At 37.2% G+C, this 20,443-nt stretch overlaps 2 protein-coding genes across 4 annotated transcripts; both read left to right on the forward strand.

The window, feature by feature from the left end:
* The first annotated feature begins 36 nt into the window (after nt 1-36).
* Nucleotides 37-15,127, forward strand: gpr155b (G protein-coupled receptor 155b). Of its 2 annotated transcripts, none has more exons than XM_077199430.1 (18): nt 37-180; nt 1,404-1,877; nt 1,973-2,151; nt 2,238-2,458; nt 3,278-3,446; nt 3,546-3,701; nt 5,797-5,880; nt 6,730-6,850; nt 6,996-7,080; nt 7,235-7,325; nt 7,396-7,591; nt 8,389-8,460; nt 8,564-8,667; nt 8,835-8,930; nt 9,031-9,095; nt 9,185-9,322; nt 11,054-11,178; nt 15,027-15,127. In XM_077199430.1, the coding sequence occupies exons 2-17, from the start codon at nt 1,460-1,462 to the stop codon at nt 11,100-11,102; spliced, it is 2,244 nt and encodes a 747-aa protein (XP_077055545.1). In that variant the 5' UTR covers nt 37-180; nt 1,404-1,459; the 3' UTR covers nt 11,103-11,178; nt 15,027-15,127. The 2 variants fall into 2 exon arrangements, with proteins under 2 accessions (XP_077055545.1, XP_077055546.1); XM_077199431.1 differs by having other exon boundaries at nt 88-228.
* On the forward strand, nt 14,273-20,442 carry ola1 (Obg-like ATPase 1). 2 transcript variants are annotated; one of them, XM_077199451.1, is made up of 11 exons: nt 14,273-14,389; nt 15,027-15,127; nt 15,828-15,971; nt 16,074-16,201; nt 16,414-16,589; nt 16,715-16,795; nt 17,731-17,828; nt 19,435-19,575; nt 19,749-19,845; nt 19,921-20,043; nt 20,122-20,442. In XM_077199451.1, exons 2-11 carry the CDS (start codon nt 15,027-15,029, stop codon nt 20,221-20,223), a joined length of 1,191 nt encoding a protein of 396 aa, XP_077055566.1. In that variant the 5' UTR covers nt 14,273-14,389; the 3' UTR covers nt 20,224-20,442. The 2 variants fall into 2 exon arrangements, with proteins under 2 accessions (XP_077055566.1, XP_077055565.1); XM_077199450.1 differs by lacking the exon at nt 14,273-14,389 and adding an exon at nt 14,573-14,939.
* Nucleotide 20,443: the final 1 nt, after the last annotated feature.

A 20,443-nucleotide genomic window follows, 5' to 3' on the forward strand; every position in this document is an offset into this window, starting at 1 on the left:
TGAGGACGTAATAGGCTGACTCAAGCGTCAGTCATTGAGTGATTTGACATTGGAAGTAACGGAGTGCCGAAGCTCTAGAGATTCTGTGAGCAGAGTGAAAACATGGATGTTTCAGGCGTTTTGTTTTTCTCAACATGATATGCAATCCATGCATTGAACATCTCGGATCGTGAACACATGGTAAGTCATCGACAACAACCGTTACATTTCGGTTGTTTTCCTCGCAAGGTAAGACTGAAACGTTTATAGTAGTATAGATGTCAACTGTAGCTTTGGCTGTGTATTCAATGGCCTTGTTTATCATAAGAAATAAAAAATATATATTTTTAAAATTTCAAATTTATACTATTATATATATGAATATATTATAGTTGGTCAGTGGTCAGATATTTTGCAGCTCATTTAAAAATAATAGTAATAATTAGTTGTTAATATAATAATAATAAAATGTCTGATTTACTATATAATTATAGAATTTTATAATTCATATAGAATTTTATATATTATGTTAACTTTACTTGTATTTGGTGATTTCCTTTTTTTTTGTTACTGCAGTTTCAGCAATTAATTTATATAATATAATATAATGCACTGCCTGGCCAAAAAAAAGAGAAAGAAAAGTCGCTGTTTGGATTTAAATAGGCAAATGCTTAAACTTCTATGATGTGATTATTATGTTTATTATATATTATATATAGTATTAGCATGTTATATGTTTGGCATTTGTATAAATGTAAAATGATTCTTCATGCTCCCTCCTAAACATTCCTTCAATATTTGAGCCTGATGAATCTTGACATTGTCATCCTGGAATATGGCCATGATGTATGTGTGTGTGTCTCGGTGTTTGTTTAAGAACTGAAAAGCTACACACTCCATCAATTAGGGTTAGAAGAACTGTTGCCAAACATATAACATGCTAGAAACTGATAATAATGATCCAATCATAGACTCTTAAGTGACATATTTAGGGCAGCAGCACATTCTTATTTTTTGTGATCAACTTTTTATTGTCTTTAGATATAACAAAATAACATCCATTCAAACAAACAAACAAACAGATAGGGAAAATGGGGAGCAACAGACATATTATCAATAATTTAACAATCTGAGAAAAAAGGAAAAAAATTAATAAAAAAGGGGTTTTTATGGTCATTCCTTTTTTATAATCCAATATGTTGGAAGAAAAACATTGCCATGTATCAATGGTATTAGGCTTAGCTTTGTTAATTCATGCTGTTGTACATTCACAAGTCACTATTCTGAGGAGGCTATGAATCCAGTATGTTTTTGCACACATGTGCGGAGTAAACCAGTTCTGTATTAGCAGCAGCACATTCTTTTGTTGAGCCCTCACTAATGTTTTTTGACATGTCTTTATGTATTTTTTTTATTCCTACTAGCTTTCTGATCTGCACCATAAGATCATCTCTCAGTGGTCACTGTCAACCTCATCATCATGGAGGGCCAGTATATCACCATTCATGGCCTCAACATCACCCACAGCCCTATCGGAGCACCGGCAATGTCCATCAACAAACTTTTCCCGGCTCTGCTGGAGTGCTTTGGCATCATTCTGTGCGGATATGTGGCGGGTCGCAGTGACATCATTAGCGTGGGACAGGTCAAAGGACTGGGCAGTTTTGTGTCGTGTTTCGCACTTCCTGCCCTGCTTTTCAAGAACATGGTGCAGCTTCAGTTTGAGCACGTCGTCTGGTCGTTTCTATGGAGCGTTTTGATCGCAAAAGTGTGCGTGTTCCTGCTTGTTTGTGTGCTGACGCTGTTAGTGGCAAATCCTGAGAGCAAATTCAGTAAAGCAGGGATGTTTGCTATCTTTGCCACACAGAGCAACGACTTTGCACTGGGATATCCTATAGGTGAGGATCCTCTCACACACAAATAGATCTAAAATACACATGCAGACAGTTCTGTACAAAAACATATTAATCATAAGATCATATTCCCCACACAGTGGATGCGCTGTACAGGGGTTCGCACCCAGAGTATGTGCAGTATATATATCTGGTTGCTCCTGTGTCTCTGATGCTGCTGAACCCTGTGGGCTTTGCTTTGTGTGAGATCCAGAGATGGAAACACTCGAATGACCGCAGCTACAGCAAACTGCATGTGATCTTTACAGTCATACTGCAGGTGTGCGAGTGTATTTATCTGAATTCTGAAGTTTCTGTTGATGTCAGCCTTTTTTCATGTTGGTCTCACCTCTTCTCTCTTTTTAGGTTTTGAAGAACCCAATAGTCTTCATGGTTATTGTCGGAATTCTCTCTCATTTCCTGTTTGGTGGACGTGTCCCTGTTTTATTAGGAGAGTTTGTTGATGGACTGGCAGACTCTTTCGGAGGGGCGGCACTCTTTTATCTGGGCCTGAACATGGTGGGACAGATGGGTAAACTCACACGTACCACTGGGGTTTCCCTCATCCTGCTTATCACTGCCAAACTGTGAGTGAAGAGAGTTGTAAGCGGGGTGTTATGGCATAGTGGTTTAAGATCTGAGCCGCTTTACTAAAAGGTTGTAGTTTTGAACTCCACACTTGCTACCGTGATTATGCCAGTTATAGCAAACGTTACCATCAGACCAAGGTGTCATTCCTATCATCAGCAGTGTTGTTGTTGGTAACTAAGAAAAATAATACAAATCATTTTTATTATTTGAAATGAAGCTGAAATAAAATAAATATATAATATAAATATCAGATGAAAAACTTAAAAACTAAAAAACAAACAAACAAACTTGTAACTAAAGTAAATAAAATTAAATCAGTTGAAGATGAAGTATTAAAACTAAAGGAACAGGTCAGGACAGGTCACTAAAGCTAAACTACTAAATTAAATTACTAAAACTTAAATGAAAATGAAAACTGTAAATATAAAAATAAAAGCTAATTCAAATGCATCATATTAAGTTTAGGTTGTTTATTTTAAAACAACTGGTATGCAAAGTAAAGGGATAGTTCACCCAAAAATAAAAATTCTGGCAACATTTCAAACCTGTAAGACTTTCGTTCATCATCGGAACATAAATGAAGATAATTTTAATGAAATCTGAGAGATTTCTTTCACTCCATTGACAGCCTACGCAACTACCACTTTGACGCATGACATGAGAGTGAGTAAATTATGGCAGAATTAAAATTTTTGGGTGAACAATCCCTTTAATGTAAATTTTAAATGTAGTTAAAATACATAAATCTTAACCATTTTTGAGTGCTGATTCGTCCAATTTAGGCAGATCTATGACTGTATGTTTGTGTTTTCCAGGCTAGTTATGCCATTGATGTGTAAGGACATGATGGAGCTGTTGAATGCTGGTAATTCCAGCTCTGTTAATCACTCTAGCCTGTCTGATTATGCTTTCCTTTATGGAGTTTTTCCTACCGCTCCCAGCGTGGCTATCTATGCTGCCAAGTACAACATGGAGCTGGAAGTGGTAAGCTATGAATGAATTTCTGTAAATGTCACCTAGACTCTGTCACTGCTATTAAACATTAGTCATCACAGATCAGTTCAAGTGTTTTGTGTGTGGTAGGTGACCTCTGGTATGGTCATTAGCACCTTCCTGTCAGCACCAATCATGTATGTCTCTGCTTGGTTACTGACCATCCCATGGTTGGAGGCCTCGTCCCTGGTGGCGGAGCTACAGGACGTGAGCTTTAACATCAGCATTGTCAGCCTAATAGCTCTGGTGAGTGTGTGTGAGTTTATGTGTTTAAGAACACATGCCATTTGCTTACAGTGAATTAGAAGTGAGAAAATTAGACTTCTTTAGTTAGATCTCTTCTCTTCTCTTCTCTTCTCTTCTCTTCTCTTCTCTTCTCTTCTCTTCTCTTCTCTTCTCTTCTCTTCTCTTCTCCTCTCTTCTCTTCTCTTCTCTTCTCTTCTCTTCTCTTCTCTTCTCTTCTCCTCTCTTCTCTTCTCTTCTCTTCTCTTCTCTTCTCTTCTCTTCTCTTCTCTTCTCTTCTCTTCTCTTCTCTTCTCCTCTCTTCTCTTCTCTTCTCTTCTCTTCTCTTCTCTTCTCTTCTCTTCTCTTCTCTTCTCCTCTCTTCTCTTCTCTTCTCTTCTCTTCTCTTCTCTTCTCTTCTCTTCTCTTCTCTTCTCCTCTCTTCTCTTCTCTTCTCTTCTCTTCTCTTCTCTTCTCTTCTCTTCTCTTCTCTTCTCTTCTCTTCTCCTCTCTTCTCTTCTCTTCTCTTCTCTTCTCTTCTCTTCTCTTCTCTTCTCTTCTCTTCTCTTCTCTTCTCTTCTCTTCTCTTCTCTTCTCCTCTCCTCTCTTCTCTTCTCTTCTCTTCTCTTCTCTTCTCTTCTCTTCTCTTCTCTTCTCTTCTCTTCTCCTCTCTTCTCTTCTCTTCTCTTCTCCTCTCTTCTCTTCTCTTCTCTTCTCCTCTCTTCTCTTCTCTTCTCTTCTCTTCTCTTCTCTTCTCTTCTCTTCTCCTCTCTTCTCTTCTCTTCTCTTCTCTTCTCTTCTCTTCTCCTCTCTTCTCTTCTCTTCTCTTCTCTTCTCTTCTCTTTTCTTCTCTTCTCTTCTCTTCTCTTCTCTTCTCTTCTGTCTGGTCTGGTCACTTCTTTTTTATATAAGGTTTTCTCCTGTCCACTCTCTTGTGTGGTTCATTTTTAATTCTATTTTAATGTATTCTGTTATAATATTGTCTATTCTGTCTATTCAATTTGGTTCTCTTCTTTTCTGTTCAATTCAATTCAGGTCTGGTGTGTGTTCACTTCTTTTGTCTGTTCTTTTCTATTCTATTCTATTCTATTCTATTCTATAAAAGTTATATCCTGTTCCCCTGTCTTGTGTGGTTCACTTTTGATTATTTTTTATCTATTCTGTGCTGTTATTTTATTGTCTATTGAATTTTGTTCTGTTCTGTTCAATTCTATTTAGGTCTGGTGTGTGTTCACTTCTTCTGTTTATTCTATTCTATTTTTATATTATTCTATTCTATTTAAGTTGTCTCCTGTCCCCCTGCCTTGTGTGGTTCAATTTTTATTCTATTTCAATCTATTCTATTCTGTTATTATATTGTCTATTCTGTCAATTCAATTTTGTTTTGTTATGTTCTGTTCAATTCTTTTCAGGTCTGTTTTCACTTCTTTTGTCTATTCTATTCTATTTTAAGGTTCTATTCTGTCCTCCTGACTCATCTGGTTCACGTTCGATTCTATTCTATTATTATATTGTCTATTCTGTCTAATTTTGTTCTGTTCTGTTCAATTTTATTCATTTTTTATGGTTAATTTCTGATTCTATTCTCTTCTCTTCTGTTCACTTCTGTCTATTCTGTTCTACTCAGGTTCTTTTCTGTCTATTCTGGTTCACTTCTGATTCAATTCTGTTCTATTCACTGTTGTGTTATTCTGTTGTATTATTTTCTGTTCTATTCAGGTCCTATTCTCTTCTTCTGCCCCTTCTGGTTTACTTTACTTTTGATTCTATAACATTTTTATTCTGTTTTATTCAGGTTTTATTCTCTTCTCCTTCTCCTATTCTTTTCATCTGGTTAATTTCTGATTTTATTTTATTCTGTACTGTTCTGTAAAACTTGGCTTTATATGCATGTTTAACCATAGAGAACATACATAAGAATTTTAAGAGGATTAGAAATCGTAGGTTCTATATCAAACAGAGGTTTATAGAAATATCTTATGAGTTACTGAATCTGGATTAACAAAATGTGTGTGTGTGTGTGTGTGTGTGTGTGTGTGTGTGTGTGTGTGTGTGTGTGTGTGTGTGTGTGTGTGTGTGTGTGTGTGTGTGTGTGTGTGTGTGTGTGTGTGTGTTGCAGGTTTGGACCCTTGCTGTCATGCTTCTTAGTAAGAAGTTTAGGAGGCTGCCACATATGTTTGCCACAAATCTGTTTTTAGCACAGGTACATAATCTTGCACAAAGGTACACATATCCATAATTGTTTCACTCACTTGCTTTTTTCCCTCCCTGTTTCTTTCCCTCTCTCTTTAATTAGTGGCACTTTTTCAAAAACTCTTACCCCTAAGAATTCAGTGTATCAAACTTGTTCCACGCAATGTTACAGACATGAATGATGTCTCAAATCATGTGGTTTATTGAGAAGAGTGCTATTACTAAAAGTAAATGAAAGGTGCTCTAAGCGATGTCACGTGTTTTTTAGGCCAAAACATTTTTTTGTCACATACAGCAAACATCTCCTCACTATCCGCTAGCTGCCTGTCCCCTGAACACACTGTAAAAAAACACGGTCTCTGCAGACACCCCAGGCTCCACAAACGGCAACAAAAACAAACTAGGCTAACCCGCACCACGAAACATAACAAACTGTTCCAGCCAATAACTGACAAAAAGGATTTGGGGGGTTAGTGTGCGGATGAAGGAGGGTCTAGCTAGCCTCCGTTTTGTTTGACAATACTTCGAACTTCAACAAGAAGTGACGTCACAAGACATCGCTTATAGCACCTTTAAATGTTTACTGACAAACATTTCCATAGACTTACATTGAATTTGGGACCCAAGTCATTTCTCTTGTGGTGGGATCTTTTGACTTGGCAATATCCTAGCAACAACCTACCCTAAATACCCTAACAATTGCAAATGACACAATAAAACTTGCTCAGAACACCTTAGCTTCCGCAAAGCAATGCCATGGCAACCAGCAAGTTGTTTTAACATATTTCTTCAGAAAATGTAAAAATATATTTTCTTGATTTACTTCAAGAATGCTATGTTTATTTTGTCTCTTATGCAGCTCCTTGCGTGTGTGTCGATGATCTTGTGGAAGTTTGTGCTGAAGCAGGGGAACGTGTTTGGCCAAATTCTCACCTTTACACTACTTTATGGGTCTCTTTACAGTACCTACATGTGGACAGGTAACAAATCATCAAACACTTACAGTAAACAATATCCTTGATGAATAAGGATCATTTTCAAAGTGTGACTTTAGGTTGTGAGACATCTCCTTTGTGTTGTGCAGTTGTAGCGGTGTTTAGCAGTTGTGTAGATATTGTGTTATAGGTCTTTTGGCGTTCGCTCTTACTTTATTGGGCAGAAATGAAAACTTGAAAGTGAAACCCATAGTTTTCATCATCTTTGGATGGGGGTGAGTCTATATGCGTGTGTGTTTATTATTCAAAAAAAATTAATCCTTTCATTGAGAAATTAAATGAATTTTTTTAAACTGATAGCAAATTATACAGCAGAATTACATATTTACTGGAGAAAACACCTTTTCTGTTTTTATTTTGTTACCTTAGAATTCCTTTTCTGATTGTGGGCGGGCTGCTCATGATAGGACAAAGAATGAATGACAACGTAGACTCCGCCTTCTTTTACGGCAAGGGACAGGTAGGTTGGGATTTTTGACTGCAACAATCCCCCCCCCCCAAACACATACTAACTGTCCCTTTCTCTTCAGATTGTGTGTACTCTGGTAGTTCTGGGCTGCAGCATCGTTCCGGCTGGTCTGTCTTTGTTGAGTTTGAGCCGAGGGGCCCAGGAGGAGCAGAACTATCAGGCCCTAGATCAAAACTCCATGACAGGCACAACAGAAGATGTGAGACACACCCAGCCAGAGAACCAGAACTCATCTGAGCCGGATCAAACCAACACAGGTAGATTGTGTGTTATATATAGATTATATATGTACATTTATTCTACAATAAGCAAAGCAACTGACTTAAAGGTCAGTTCACAAAAAATGTAAATTTTGTCATCACTCACTCTCATGTCGTTCCAAACCCATAAGAGTTTCGTTCATCTTCAGATTTAATTTAGGTTTTTATTCACATATGAACATTGATCAGCGAGCATGCATAGATGGAGCACTCCGATATGGTAAAGCGATTGTGTCTCTTCAGAAGACTTTGATTAACCCGCTCGATTCATTTGGATTTCTGTCTCTTTATGAATGTTTTAAAGCGTAAGAGGTTTGGATGAATAGAATTTTAATGGAGGGACATGAGGGTGAGTAATTGATGACAGAATTTTCATTTTGGGGTGAGCTAACCCTTTAAAGAAATAATAATAATAATTCATCCAAAAATAAAAATTCTCATAATTGTGACCACTTTTGTCATTCCAAACCTGTTTGACTTTTTTGTGCAATCACAAAATATAATTTTAAGAATACATTTCTAAATAAATTTGTCAATGTAATAACAGGGGTTCAAAACAACATTCGTTGTTGTTTACATTTTCCAAAATATTTTCTTTTGTGTTCCCATATAGAATGAAACACATACAAGTTTGGAACAACAAGTATAACGACAATTTAAATTTTTGAGTCAACTCTCCCTTCAACAAAATCCCTTATTTGGTATGGGGACTGTAGTTGTTTTTAAAAAAGGGCTTTTCAAATGCTGCATATTTGTAGGATGTACATGTATTGTAACTTCTCCTTTGTTGACAGATGTCTGCTGCAGTGAACCCATGCCAGATATGATAGTCGAACATCTTACTGACTCGCCAGTGCCTTCAGCAGGTTGAAATGTTTTTTACTTCATACTTATGCTCATCAAGTTATTAAATACTGTTTGATCGCCAAGTTTCATCTGGGAGTATAAGAGAGCGTGTTTCTGTTCTAGGGATTTTCCTGAGCGAGGCGTCAAGCTCCAGGCATGTGCAGGAGGAGAGACAGATAGCTCGACACGTGCTCCTCTGCCTGCTTCTCATTGTCAGCATGTTGGCTGTATGTCCACTACACATACCGTATGAGATAGACATACACACATGCATATACACATGCATAATGAAGTAAGCCTCATGAAACATTGTAAAATATACTCAGAGCACTCAACATCCTCCAACGTCAAATAATCTCTTTTACATTTGGGATTTTTTTTTTTTTTCTCCCAGAACCTGTCCAGCTGCCTGTGGTGGTTGTTCAACGCAGATCCAGGGCGGCTTTACCTCGAGCTGCAGTTCTTTTGTGCTGTGGCCAATTATGGACAGGTGAGCACAGTAACACAACTCTCACTGCACAGTTAGAACATCTAGAAGATACATGTGAAGAGTTGCTATAAAAATGTAAAATATGCCTTTTCTCCATCAGGGTTTTATTTCCTTTGGAATTTTTGGGTTGGACGAGCACCTGATTATTCTTCCATTCAAAAAGAGGTGAATCAGCCATGTTTGTGTCATTAATGTATTATTTATTTATTATTTCTTTTGGATGTGCTTTCAGCAGCTTCTTTGTGTTTTTGTAGGCTGGCTACTCTGTGTGGTTTCAGTCAGGATGAAAGCCTCGAGTCTGCTGCTGTTCCTGAGGAAATACGACTGACCTGTACACAGTTTGTGAGATACCACAAAGATCAGTGCGTTCAGGATATTGTTCGCCAAAGAGGGTGAGTATGTGTATGTTCACATGGTTGAATAAATATTTTCTACTGTACTTTTGCGCTTTCTTTTCATTTCTACATACATTTTCTAGATGTTAACCACAAATACATTATTAAACATATTAATATTATTTTATTTTTATTTTTTTGGCCATTTTTATTCATAGTAAATTGGGGACTGAAAATGATAGGGAAAAGTGGGCAATCCAGCACACATTTATTATTAAATGTTATAACTGATAACATTTGTATAATATATATTTACCAAAGCAATAACAACGCTCATTCCATTTAAGTAAACATTTCTTTGAATGACTGTTCAGGATGCTTCAACAAATTAAATAGTACCACAGACATATTTTGTAGTTCCTGGAACAACATTCCTGTCTGAAAATTTAGTCCTAACTATATCCCTACCCATAAATTATCCCTAAAATCAGAGGGGAATGATAGATTAATAACACTGATATAGAAGCACCCAACCCTTGTTGTAAGCCAAAAATTGAGATAAACTGTAAACATGTCCCTTAAATCTGATTGGTTGTTTGGAATGTCGTTCTAGGATCAACAAATATGTTGATCCAGGAACATGTTGTACTTGGTGAAATCACGTTCACCGAATCAACATATAAAGGGCTTATCTGTTGTTGTCTCTACATTTAACTGCATGGGATATGAGAGTGTTTTAAAGGGGTCCAATTATGCTTTTTTACATTTTCAACTTTCTATAGTGTGTAATGTTGCTCTTTCAACATGAAAAAGTAAATCTTAATCACTAAATCAACTCTAAAGGCCCGTTCACACCAATGACGATAACAATAATAACAATAAAAATTTAGTTCTAAAAATCGTTCTGAATGTAAAAGAATAGCAGAGTCCACACCACAATTATAACGATAATGGCACAGAGAAACTATATCGTTGGAATCACTTTCTGAAGTATATTTTACAGTTGATGAACGATAAAAACATGGACAGCCAATCAGAATCCAGCTCCACCATTTAGAGCAGCATACGACAAAACTGCAGTGACAAAACTGCAAAACGTTATCGTTATGCATCACAATATTCTTGATTTAAATAATTCCCGCTTAAAAAAGGGTTAGGCCTTGTTGAGTTGTGTTAGTAGTGTGTTAAAAAAATAAAATTGTAGTAAAGGGCGTTACATTTCCGAAACACGCTTCAAGTGGTTGACCAATCAGAACACACTGGTCCAGCAAACCAATCAGAGTAGATTGCGCTTTTTGGAAGGAGGGGCTTCATAGAAACAGGAACTAAACAGAGGCTGCATCCGAAATCGCATACTTCCGTACTATATAGTTGGCGAAAAAACGTATGTGACGAAAGAAGTATGACTGAATTCACAGTGCTCATAAAAGTGTAGGCAAAAAGTACCCAGATGACCTGCTACTTCCGGCGAGATTCTGAAGTGTGCTTATTCAAAAAATGTACCTACTCAAAAGAGTATGAAATTTTGGACACAGCCAGAGTGTTACTGACAGACTGGGAATGGAGTTGCTGCAACAATGTAAAATGTGAAAAAGAATGTGTTTTTGAATATTCAAGCATGAAAACCTATTCTATTCTATTACACCCCAAAAACAAAATCAAGACTTAAGGCATAATAGGTCCCCTCCAAATTCGGAAAAATAACTAATTTCATCTTTAAACCTTCCTTCTGACCTATTCCTGTTCTTTTTCCTCTCTTAACTGTTTATTTTTTCAATTTCTTCTTAGTGGATCTTCTGAATCTCTCACTGGACCTGTGGGTGAATCCTTCCTTTGATTGACAGGTGTACTCATTGGCGTATGGGCAGTGGGATCATTGGCTCTTGTATGTGGGTGTGGCCAAAGACAGAAAGGTGTGTCCTTGCTTTCAGGACATGGCTTCAGATAAACGTTGACTTACTTCATGTGACATATCTGTATTGCTTCCAGCTTCCTGTGATATTGCTTCATAGGGTTGATGTGCTCAGTGAATCTTCACTTTGTGGTGTCATACAAGCCGAAGCAAGAGCTAAATAGACTGATTTATGTATCAGTATGTGTTGTACATCTTGAATTACTATGCATGGCATGCAAAAAGCACAGAACTCTTTATCTCATATGCACAATCAACAGCCTGTTCCAAAACCTAAGGATCTGCCTGTGTAGACAGCATTTTAAGGCATCAAGTGAGCAACATGGTTATGCTGCCTCCTGAGACACCTCATTTTAGCCCAATTGAAGGCAGCATTGCATGTGTTTTTTGTGAAAAGGCAATCCCAGTATGCACTATTACAAGCTGAGTGAAAAATAAGTACAAGATGGTGAGATCAATTAAAAATTCATTTTTAGGGGTTCAAACGCGTAGCGCATTTTAAACGTGCGTAAAGGACTGTATACCACGCGCTTTTGGCACACACCCACGTCATTTATACCACATGGTAGAACTCCTCATTCTGAGAAATTTTCTGAGAAACCGCCGCGATCTATCAAAACGTTCGTTAAATATTGGAGATTATTTAAAAGAACAACTTTCATGAACTATTCCTAGGTTTTGGGCTTAACCTCGATAAAACCACAATTCTCGAGACTCTCTATAGGTCAATAATTATCAAAACAAAATTAACTTTGGCTTTTGGATAGCTATAGCTGGGTCATTTAGAAAATGGCCATGGCCAAGTTAACCCAAAAGCCTATCATTCCTAAATGAAAAATTTTAACTTCACGAAAATAGGTGAGTCGTGTGACATATGATTTTAAACAAGCATGCAAACTTTTATGGAAATCGAACCATTGGGGTCATTATAACTTAAAAATGTGTAAAATGCTGCATTTCTATGGCAAATCTCATGAAATGGCTGAAAATGGCCCTCTTCCTGCCTGATTTGAATAGAACTGCACGGAATTGTCTGTGCACATGCGTCACATGATTCTAAAGAAGCATGGAAACTTTTATAGACATCGGGCCATTTGTGTCACTTTATTACTAATTCTGTTATGAAGGTGAAAAAACATGTATTTCCTTAGTAAACTGCCTGTATTGGCTATAAATGGTCTTTTCCATCCATGATCTAAGTTATTACATGCTTGCTAAATAAAACATAATACCTTTTTACGCATTGGCTTAAAGGCCTTAAAGCGCTTGAACCCCGATAATTTCTGCTCACAGCTATATTTTTATCCTGTATTTGTGAGTGCTATGTATTAATGGGTATTATTTTTTATTAGATCCTATGCAGAAGTTAAACACAGTTAAAATCTATTGCAAGTTGAGTCTCATATGCAGAAACCTTTTTGTATGATGCACAGAGTTGCTGCATCTCTAATTAGTAATTTATGGGTTTTAAGATGTCAAGAATGCTGCCAGAAGGTTTTGGAACAGAGCAAATGACACATTTGTATAACTCTGGATCTGCACTAATTATTATAGTTACATTAATTATAATGAAATGGCAACTAAAACACTGAATATGCTGTCAACACAAGTGCTGCGAAAACACTTCTGACCGGGATTTTAATTGTGTGCTTTGTGTTAATAGATCCTTGTCTTAATGACAAGACTATGTGGCCTTGTAGCAAAGCAATACAAGCCATGTTTATGAACACAGTTACGTTTTGAGAGCTAGCTAAGGAGAAATTCAGGACAATCTCTGGAATTTACAATGGGGTCACTTCATTTTCAATCAACAGAACTATTAAGTACCTTCATGTTTACTGAAGCGTGCAATCTCCCTAATTGTATATGTTATGTATGTAAATTTGTTTAGCTGGTGTGAATCTATACAAGTGATGGCATTTATGTTTCTGTGACAAAGTATGTCATAATTTTATATCTAGATATGTGAAATTACATTAGAAAGCCATTTTTTAATGTTGAAGTCATAAATTGTTTTATTTCTGTAATATTGTTCATACATTAAAGTCAAAAACAATATCATAAGCTGTACCTATAAAATGGCAACTGCATAGCAAGATTCATACGTTTAAAGGGCAAAGCTTCAGCTTAAAAGAAAAACTACTTTGATAGTCAAGACAAAAAGTCCCAACAAAGATGGCAAAATTGAAAATCCTTGTTCTTGTGGGGAAATGTTTTGGTCCCCATGTGGAAAACGGCTTATAAATCACACTAAGTGATGTTTTTGAAAATGTAAAAATTCAGAAAGTTTTCTGGGATGAGTAGGTTTAGGGTTAGGGTATAGTATATACAGTTTGTGCAGTATAAAATCATTATGACTATGCAAAGTCCACGTAAGACATGAAAACCCTGTGTGTGTGTGTGTGTGTGTGTGTGTGTGTGTGTGTGTGTGTGTGTGTGTGTGTGTGTGTGTGTGTGTGTGTGTGTGTGTGTGTGTGTGTGTGTGTGTGTGTGTGTGTGTGTGTGTGTGTGTGTGTGTGTGTGTGTGTGTTGGGGTGTGTGTGTGTGTTGGGGTTGGGGTTGGGGGGGGGTCAACCTTCTGCATAACTAAAAATGCAGAAGGTTTTCTGGTTTAGGGTTAGGGAATACAATATACAGTTTGTACTGTATAAAAACATTATGTATGTATGGAATGTCCCCCTAAAACATGGAAACCCAACATGGTTGAAAAAAAGCATTTAAAATAAATACAAAATAATAATAATAAATAATAGTAAATCTTAAATGTATTTTTAAAAGCAGTTTTAACAGCTTTGTTTGTACTCCCTGTAATAGTAACTATAACTACGTTTCTAACTTCATAACCTCTTTTGTATATTGACAATGCCAGAAAATATGAGGTACAGTTTCCGTTTGCAATAAAACAAACAAACAAAAAAAGTTGCCTTAGTTAAACTTAGATAGAAAGTGTTTAGCAGGGTAAAATGTGTGAAACATTGTAAATTAAATTTCCCTAAATTAATTTTTGTTTAATTTTTGAAACGAAATGTTGCATATGTCATACACTAACGTCATTATATCGTAAGTGGTTTCGACCAATCACAATGTGAGGATTCAGGACTCTTCCGGTATGCACATTCTTTGCGTTTCGTCAGCCGAAGTGTGGAGCAGCGTGTGTTCATTTGAGCACAGCGAAATTCCCCATCTGCTTACAGAAATAGTGTGATATCAAGGTGATATAAGCGCAGGCTTTATCATATGTATATATAGATCGCTAAAACGTGGTATTTTTTTGTTCAAAATGTCTGTTTTCATTGCATATTGTCCCCTCCGTATGACCGGCATGCTAACTTGCTACACATAGTAATGAATTGGTGATAGGGGTATTAATGCTGTGGATGCACATGTGTGTCTCTGTTGACTTCCTAGCGAGCGATGAAGAACTCCTACCTCTACTAACCCGGCTGTCACTTAGTTGTGATGCGGGGATTTATAAGCAGTGATTTGATATATGTCTTCTCTGGTCCAGGGAGTGGCATATATTTAGCCTCTCTTACAGTGAATCAGGCCGGTCAGTTTACACTCAATGCTGGGGCTATTTTGGGACCCTGCTGCCATTGGTTTAACTGTCGTGAAAAAGCTACTAGTTTCTGCAGTTAGCCAGGCGAAGAAGTTACACGTTGCGTGGCTTCTACTGCATCTTAATTATGCGAAATATACTCCATTCGTAATATTGCAAGAGAGTAACGTTATTGAAAACATTTTACCATGGCTCCTAAAAAGGTGTGGTAGTTGCGTGACCGGTTGTGTTTCTCAGTTAATTATGTAATGCATTAAAGTGAAAGTGGGTATGATTGTTTTTCTCCACAGATGCCTCCAAAGAAGGGTGGTGATGGACCAAAACAACCCCCCCTGATAGGACGTTTCGGGACTTCCTTGAAAATTGGAATTGTTGGGTTACCAAATGTAGGGTATGTGTCTCTTCCAGCTTGCATTTTGGTTTTATGTATGTGTGCTCTCTAGGATGACATTGCTGGAGGAATAGTGGGACTGATCAAGTGTGAATACTTGGCACAGTTGTTTTTTGTTTATTTTAAAATGTGTGCTTAATTTTAACCTGCTATATTGTGTGAAATTATTAGGATGGGGATTCATGATCTTGGTCCAAATTATGAAAATTACATAATCATGCCACAGGATGGGCAGTGGTTTTTAAATGGAAACAAATTGGAGCTGCGTCCAAATGTGCCTACTTTCATACTATATAGGATGTGAAAAACAGTATGCCAAAAAGAGTAGTTTGTCCAAAAACATAGTATGGCAAAAAGTACCTGGATGACCTACTACTTCCGGCGAGATTCAGTCCCATGAAGCCTTGGGAGAGGAGCTGTGAATGGCAGTGACGCAATGCAGCATTGTGACAGTGACAACATGGCAAATGTTCTACATCCAGATTTCATTCATACTACCCATTTTCATAATAGAACATACTTTTTAAACAGTGGAGAAGTAAGTTTTAAACCAAATGTAGTACTAGTCAGTGGGTTTTCGGACGCAGCTTTGGTCTCTATCTATGTATATATAGCAAATACTTGTTATTTGTTATGCATAGCAAAATGTCAGTGATCCGTGTCCTCGTCCTTTATCTCAGTTAATTTGTTTGTGTTTCAGAAAGTCAACGTTCTTCAATGTTCTGACAAAGAGTCAGGCAGCGGCTGAGAATTTTCCCTTTTGCACCATCGACCCAAACGAGAGCCGTGTGCCCATTCCAGATGAGCGCTATGACTTCCTCTGCCAGTACCATAAACCAGTCAGGTGCTCACTGCATGTCTGCATCTGCATAATACAATTGTCAGCACCTTCTGCTCCTAGACATCAGTGACATGATCTTGATTTCTCTTTTACCTTTCCCTCCAGTAAGGTTCCAGCATTTCTGAATGTGGTGGATATTGCTGGCTTAGTAAAAGGGGCCCATGCAGGCCAGGGTTTGGGTAACGCCTTCCTCTCCCACATCAGTGCCTGTGATTCCATCTTTCACATGACACGTGAGTAGATTGCCATTTCAAACTGTATTTTATAAAATCCTTTATTTGTAAGTTACCATGTAGTTGCAAATAAATGTGACACTGTGTGAGTGAGAGACATAATTCAACAATATGTGTCAGGTAAAAACCTAAACATGTTGATATCAGAGATGAAAAACAATAATAAAAACCTGTTATATATAACAGTTATATATGTAACTGTTTGTTTATAGGAGCTTTTGAGGATGAAGATATTATACATGTTGAGGGGTGTGTTGACCCGGTTAGGGATATTGAGATCATTCACGAGGAGCTGAGGATGAAGGATGAAGAGATGATTGGGCCAATCATAGATAAGCTGGAGAAAACCTCTGTCAGGGGTGGAGACAAAAAACTCAAACCTGAATATGTGAGTGAACTATAGATCCCAGTATGCATCTGACCACTGCAGAATTAAAACCTGCTTCCTACTTTAACAGAAAGCCTGCAGAGACATGCACTGACATTTTCTTTTAATGTTTCCTCTGCTTGCAGGACATCATGTGTAAAATAAAGTCCTGGGTGGTTGATGAAAAGAAACATGTCCGTTATTACCTTGAATGGAACGACAAAGAGGTTAAAATCTTTTTTTGACATTATTTTTAATCTAAAATAGAGATGCTGGAGTCCTAAAACCTGGAAATGAGTTAGCATTTTTGTACTTCTAATGGATTTTGGGTTAAATGTCTGAAATAAGGTCTGTGATTAACACAAGTTCAAGATAATTTTATGTTTTATTCTAATACATAAAATGTATCCGTTATAACTCATTTTATGAAAAAAGTTTTTGTGTATTGAAAAAAGCAATTGTTAAAGTCATCATGAAATCAAAATAGACAATTATTGTTTTTTTATATAACATTTCAGTATTTATTATAAACGATTTATCCGTGCAGATCATCATTATTATAATTGTTTTTTAATTCATGTGCTCTCGTAATCTTTAATTAAAAAATAACTTCCCCTCCCTCATGCAGCGGCATCTCTTCTCTGATGACGTGTTTACCGGGCAAAATTCCTGCCCTTCATTTTTTTCTAGTTCAAGAAGCCGTTTCACTCAAGTAATGCATCACAATAGGGAGGAAAAAACTATTGCAGCTTCTGTTTCATGCCAAATGGCTTATGGGACTACAAAGACTGTCGTGGATATTACAAACAGGAAAACTCAGCTACTCACTAGTCCACTTATGTTTATACTTGTGCTCTTGCAATCTATTCAACTTGAGCTTTCCAACTTTAAATAACTTCTAAATAAAGAGTTGTTGGAAGCTTAGTGGTGAGGGCGTTATAGTCATGTGGTGTAGTTTATTGCCTATCTTGACTTCTGGCGATTGTATTAAGGCCCTAAAATTCGTTTAAGAATCAAACTTTTGTTTGTCACTCAACTTGTTTTCTGCAATTAAAAAATCCTATTGTCTTTTTATAGAGGGAACAAGGGTGATATCCTTCTGGGTTGGCCTACAAAAATATATCATATCTGCAGCGCTCTATACTTTGTTGTTGTTTTTCAGATTGAGGTCTTGAATAAGTATCTGTTCCTGACATCCAAGCCAATGATCTACTTGGTAAACCTCTCAGAGAAAGATTACATCAGGAAAAAGAATAAATGGTGAGATGACATGTTAGCTGTTTATCTTCTGTTACTGAATCCTTTCTGTGCTGGTATTACACATCATTTGGACCATGTGAAACAGGTCTCAATCTACTGGCCAGCGTGCCAATCCTTCTTCAAGTGTTAAAGGTGCAGTAAACAAATTCTGGAAAACATTGTTAATATATTTTAAATCAATCCAAACAAACACACCGTCATTGCTCCGCCCCCAAAATGCATGAACATGCAATGCATGGTCTCTTTATCATAGCTAAAGTGATGCAAAATAATGTTTTGCGAAGATAACAAAGGAACGACTAGGAGGAACAAAAAATGAACATACAGTACACATATGCAACCAACAGTTTGTAGTTTGCCAGCTCACACCAGCTCCAGACAAACAATGGCACTCAAAAATGTCCTGTTACTATAACTAACATTACAGCATATCTTGATCTTGTGATACATGGCAAAACCAATGTTACTCACATATGGGCAGAAACAACACGACCTCTGCATACGTTTTCAAGCCTTCCCGCTTGGGTCTCTCCAGTGCTGGAAAGCTTTTCTAAAATTAACGCAGGTCCCAATGCTCTTGCCTGATCATTACCCTTCTTTTTCCATTGAAATTCCTCTGAGCTTTTCTCTTTTTTAATGCCTTTCCGCCATCTTTCTTTCTTCAAATCTCTCTCTCTCTCTCTTTCTCTTTTCTCTTTCTCTTCCCCCATCATGAGTGTGTATGCCCCCTACTGCTGACTACAAGTGTGTTGTGCTGCATGGTCCGATCCACTTTCAAGAGCCTTTCTCAGAAATTTGTTTCCTGCACCTTTAATAGTTTATCCTTAAATTCACTTTCTAAAAAAATGTAGAACCTGTACCCCGTTTCTAGTTTTGACACAGCACAGCTACACAAGCTATTTTATTTTGTTCATCCAAGTGAGGCAAAAATGATTTACAAATGTCTTATGTTAGTTGATTATGTATATCTTTAAATAATTGCCTGTTACATCAAAGCCTGATAGTGATGTGTCTTGTCTCTTATAAGGATAGTCCACCAAAATATTAAAATTCTGTCATCATTTACTCTCATGTCATTTCCAAACTTGTATGACTTTCAGTCTTTTGTGGAACAAAAAAAGAATGTTGTGAACTAAACCGTTTTGGTTCCCTTCGATTCTCATAAAAATACAGTGGAAGTCAATGGGAACAAAAACTGCTTGGTTACCAACATCTTAGAAATATCTTTTGTGCTCCACAGAAGAAAGTCATACAGGATTGGAATGACAAGGTGAGAAAATTTTGACAGAATTTTCATTTTTGGATGGACTTTTCCTTTCATTGCACGGTTTCCTGCTTGATCTTGAATTGCGAATGCACTTGTCAAGTAATACAGTCTCAGGTGTCATTACTCCAGTACACTTGTAGAGCAGTATACTTGGTATGTAATGGAGATATGAGTCGCTCAATATAACTAGCAAATAACTATGTAGTCCAAATTCATGGTTGTTAAAACATTTGTGCTGCAACAGTTTAACTGGTCCCCGATGGAGAACTGGCTTTCGTCCCCAGGTGATATGAGTTTGGGAGACCTGATGTAAAACATTTGCTATCTTATTTTTTGTAGGTTGGTGAAGATCAAGGAGTGGGTTGATGCTCATGATCCAGGTGCGCTGGTCATCCCGTTCAGTGGGGGATTTGAGTGCAAATATCAGGATATGACAGATGAAGAGAAACAGAAATATTGTGAGGAAAACAAAACGCAGAGGTCAGGATTTGCTCTTTGCTCATTTTAAGAAACTTCACATTTTTTTCACATGCAAAAATAATTTTCAACAGTACTAAACTGATGCTCTAAAGTCAATCATATTTTTGGTCGTGACATCATAATTCTTCCCTTTAAATTTTTCACGTTGTGAATTTTTTGTTTTTTTGTTTCAGTATTCTGACTAAGATCATCAAGACTGGGTATGCGGCCTTGCAGCTGGAGTACTTCTTCACAGCAGGACCTGACGAAGTCCGTGCATGGACCATCAGGGTGAGCAAAGCACATGTTCACAGACACATTTTTACATGGGATACACTTCTGATGCACCTCTGAAACACCTTACAGAAAGGCACCAAGGCCCCGCAAGCAGCTGGAAAGATCCACACAGACTTTGAGAAAGGCTTCATTATGGCTGAAGTCATGAAATTTACAGACTTTAAGGAGGAAGGCAGTGAAAACGCTGCTAAAGTAAGATTTTAAAAAGATAATAGAAAATAGCATAGATTGTTTAAGGTTGAAAACTGATAATGTGTTGAATACTTGCAGTCTGCAGGGAAATACAGACAACAGGGACGGAACTACATTGTGGAAGATGGTGACATCATTTTCTTCAAATTCAACACACCTAATCAACCCAAGAAGAAGTGAAGTCATCATTATGCCAGTTGGTTGGAGCGTACCATCTGACACCTGCTGAGTCTCATCATTTATGGCTTTGGAACATTTAAAACACAATCACACCTTAGTGGTTTATTTTTTATTTTATTATTTTGGCTGATGGCTGAAATAAACGTAAAGGCTGGTCTGCTTACTAAAGCTGCATGTCACACAGCAGTTTATTCTAATAAAACACTTCCTCAGACCAAAG

Source organism: Siphateles boraxobius, unplaced genomic scaffold (assembly GCF_051911475.1).
Source record: "Siphateles boraxobius isolate OS27281-9 unplaced genomic scaffold, OSU_SipBor_1 41, whole genome shotgun sequence".
NCBI classification, from domain to species: Eukaryota; Metazoa; Chordata; class Actinopteri; order Cypriniformes; family Leuciscidae; genus Siphateles; species Siphateles boraxobius.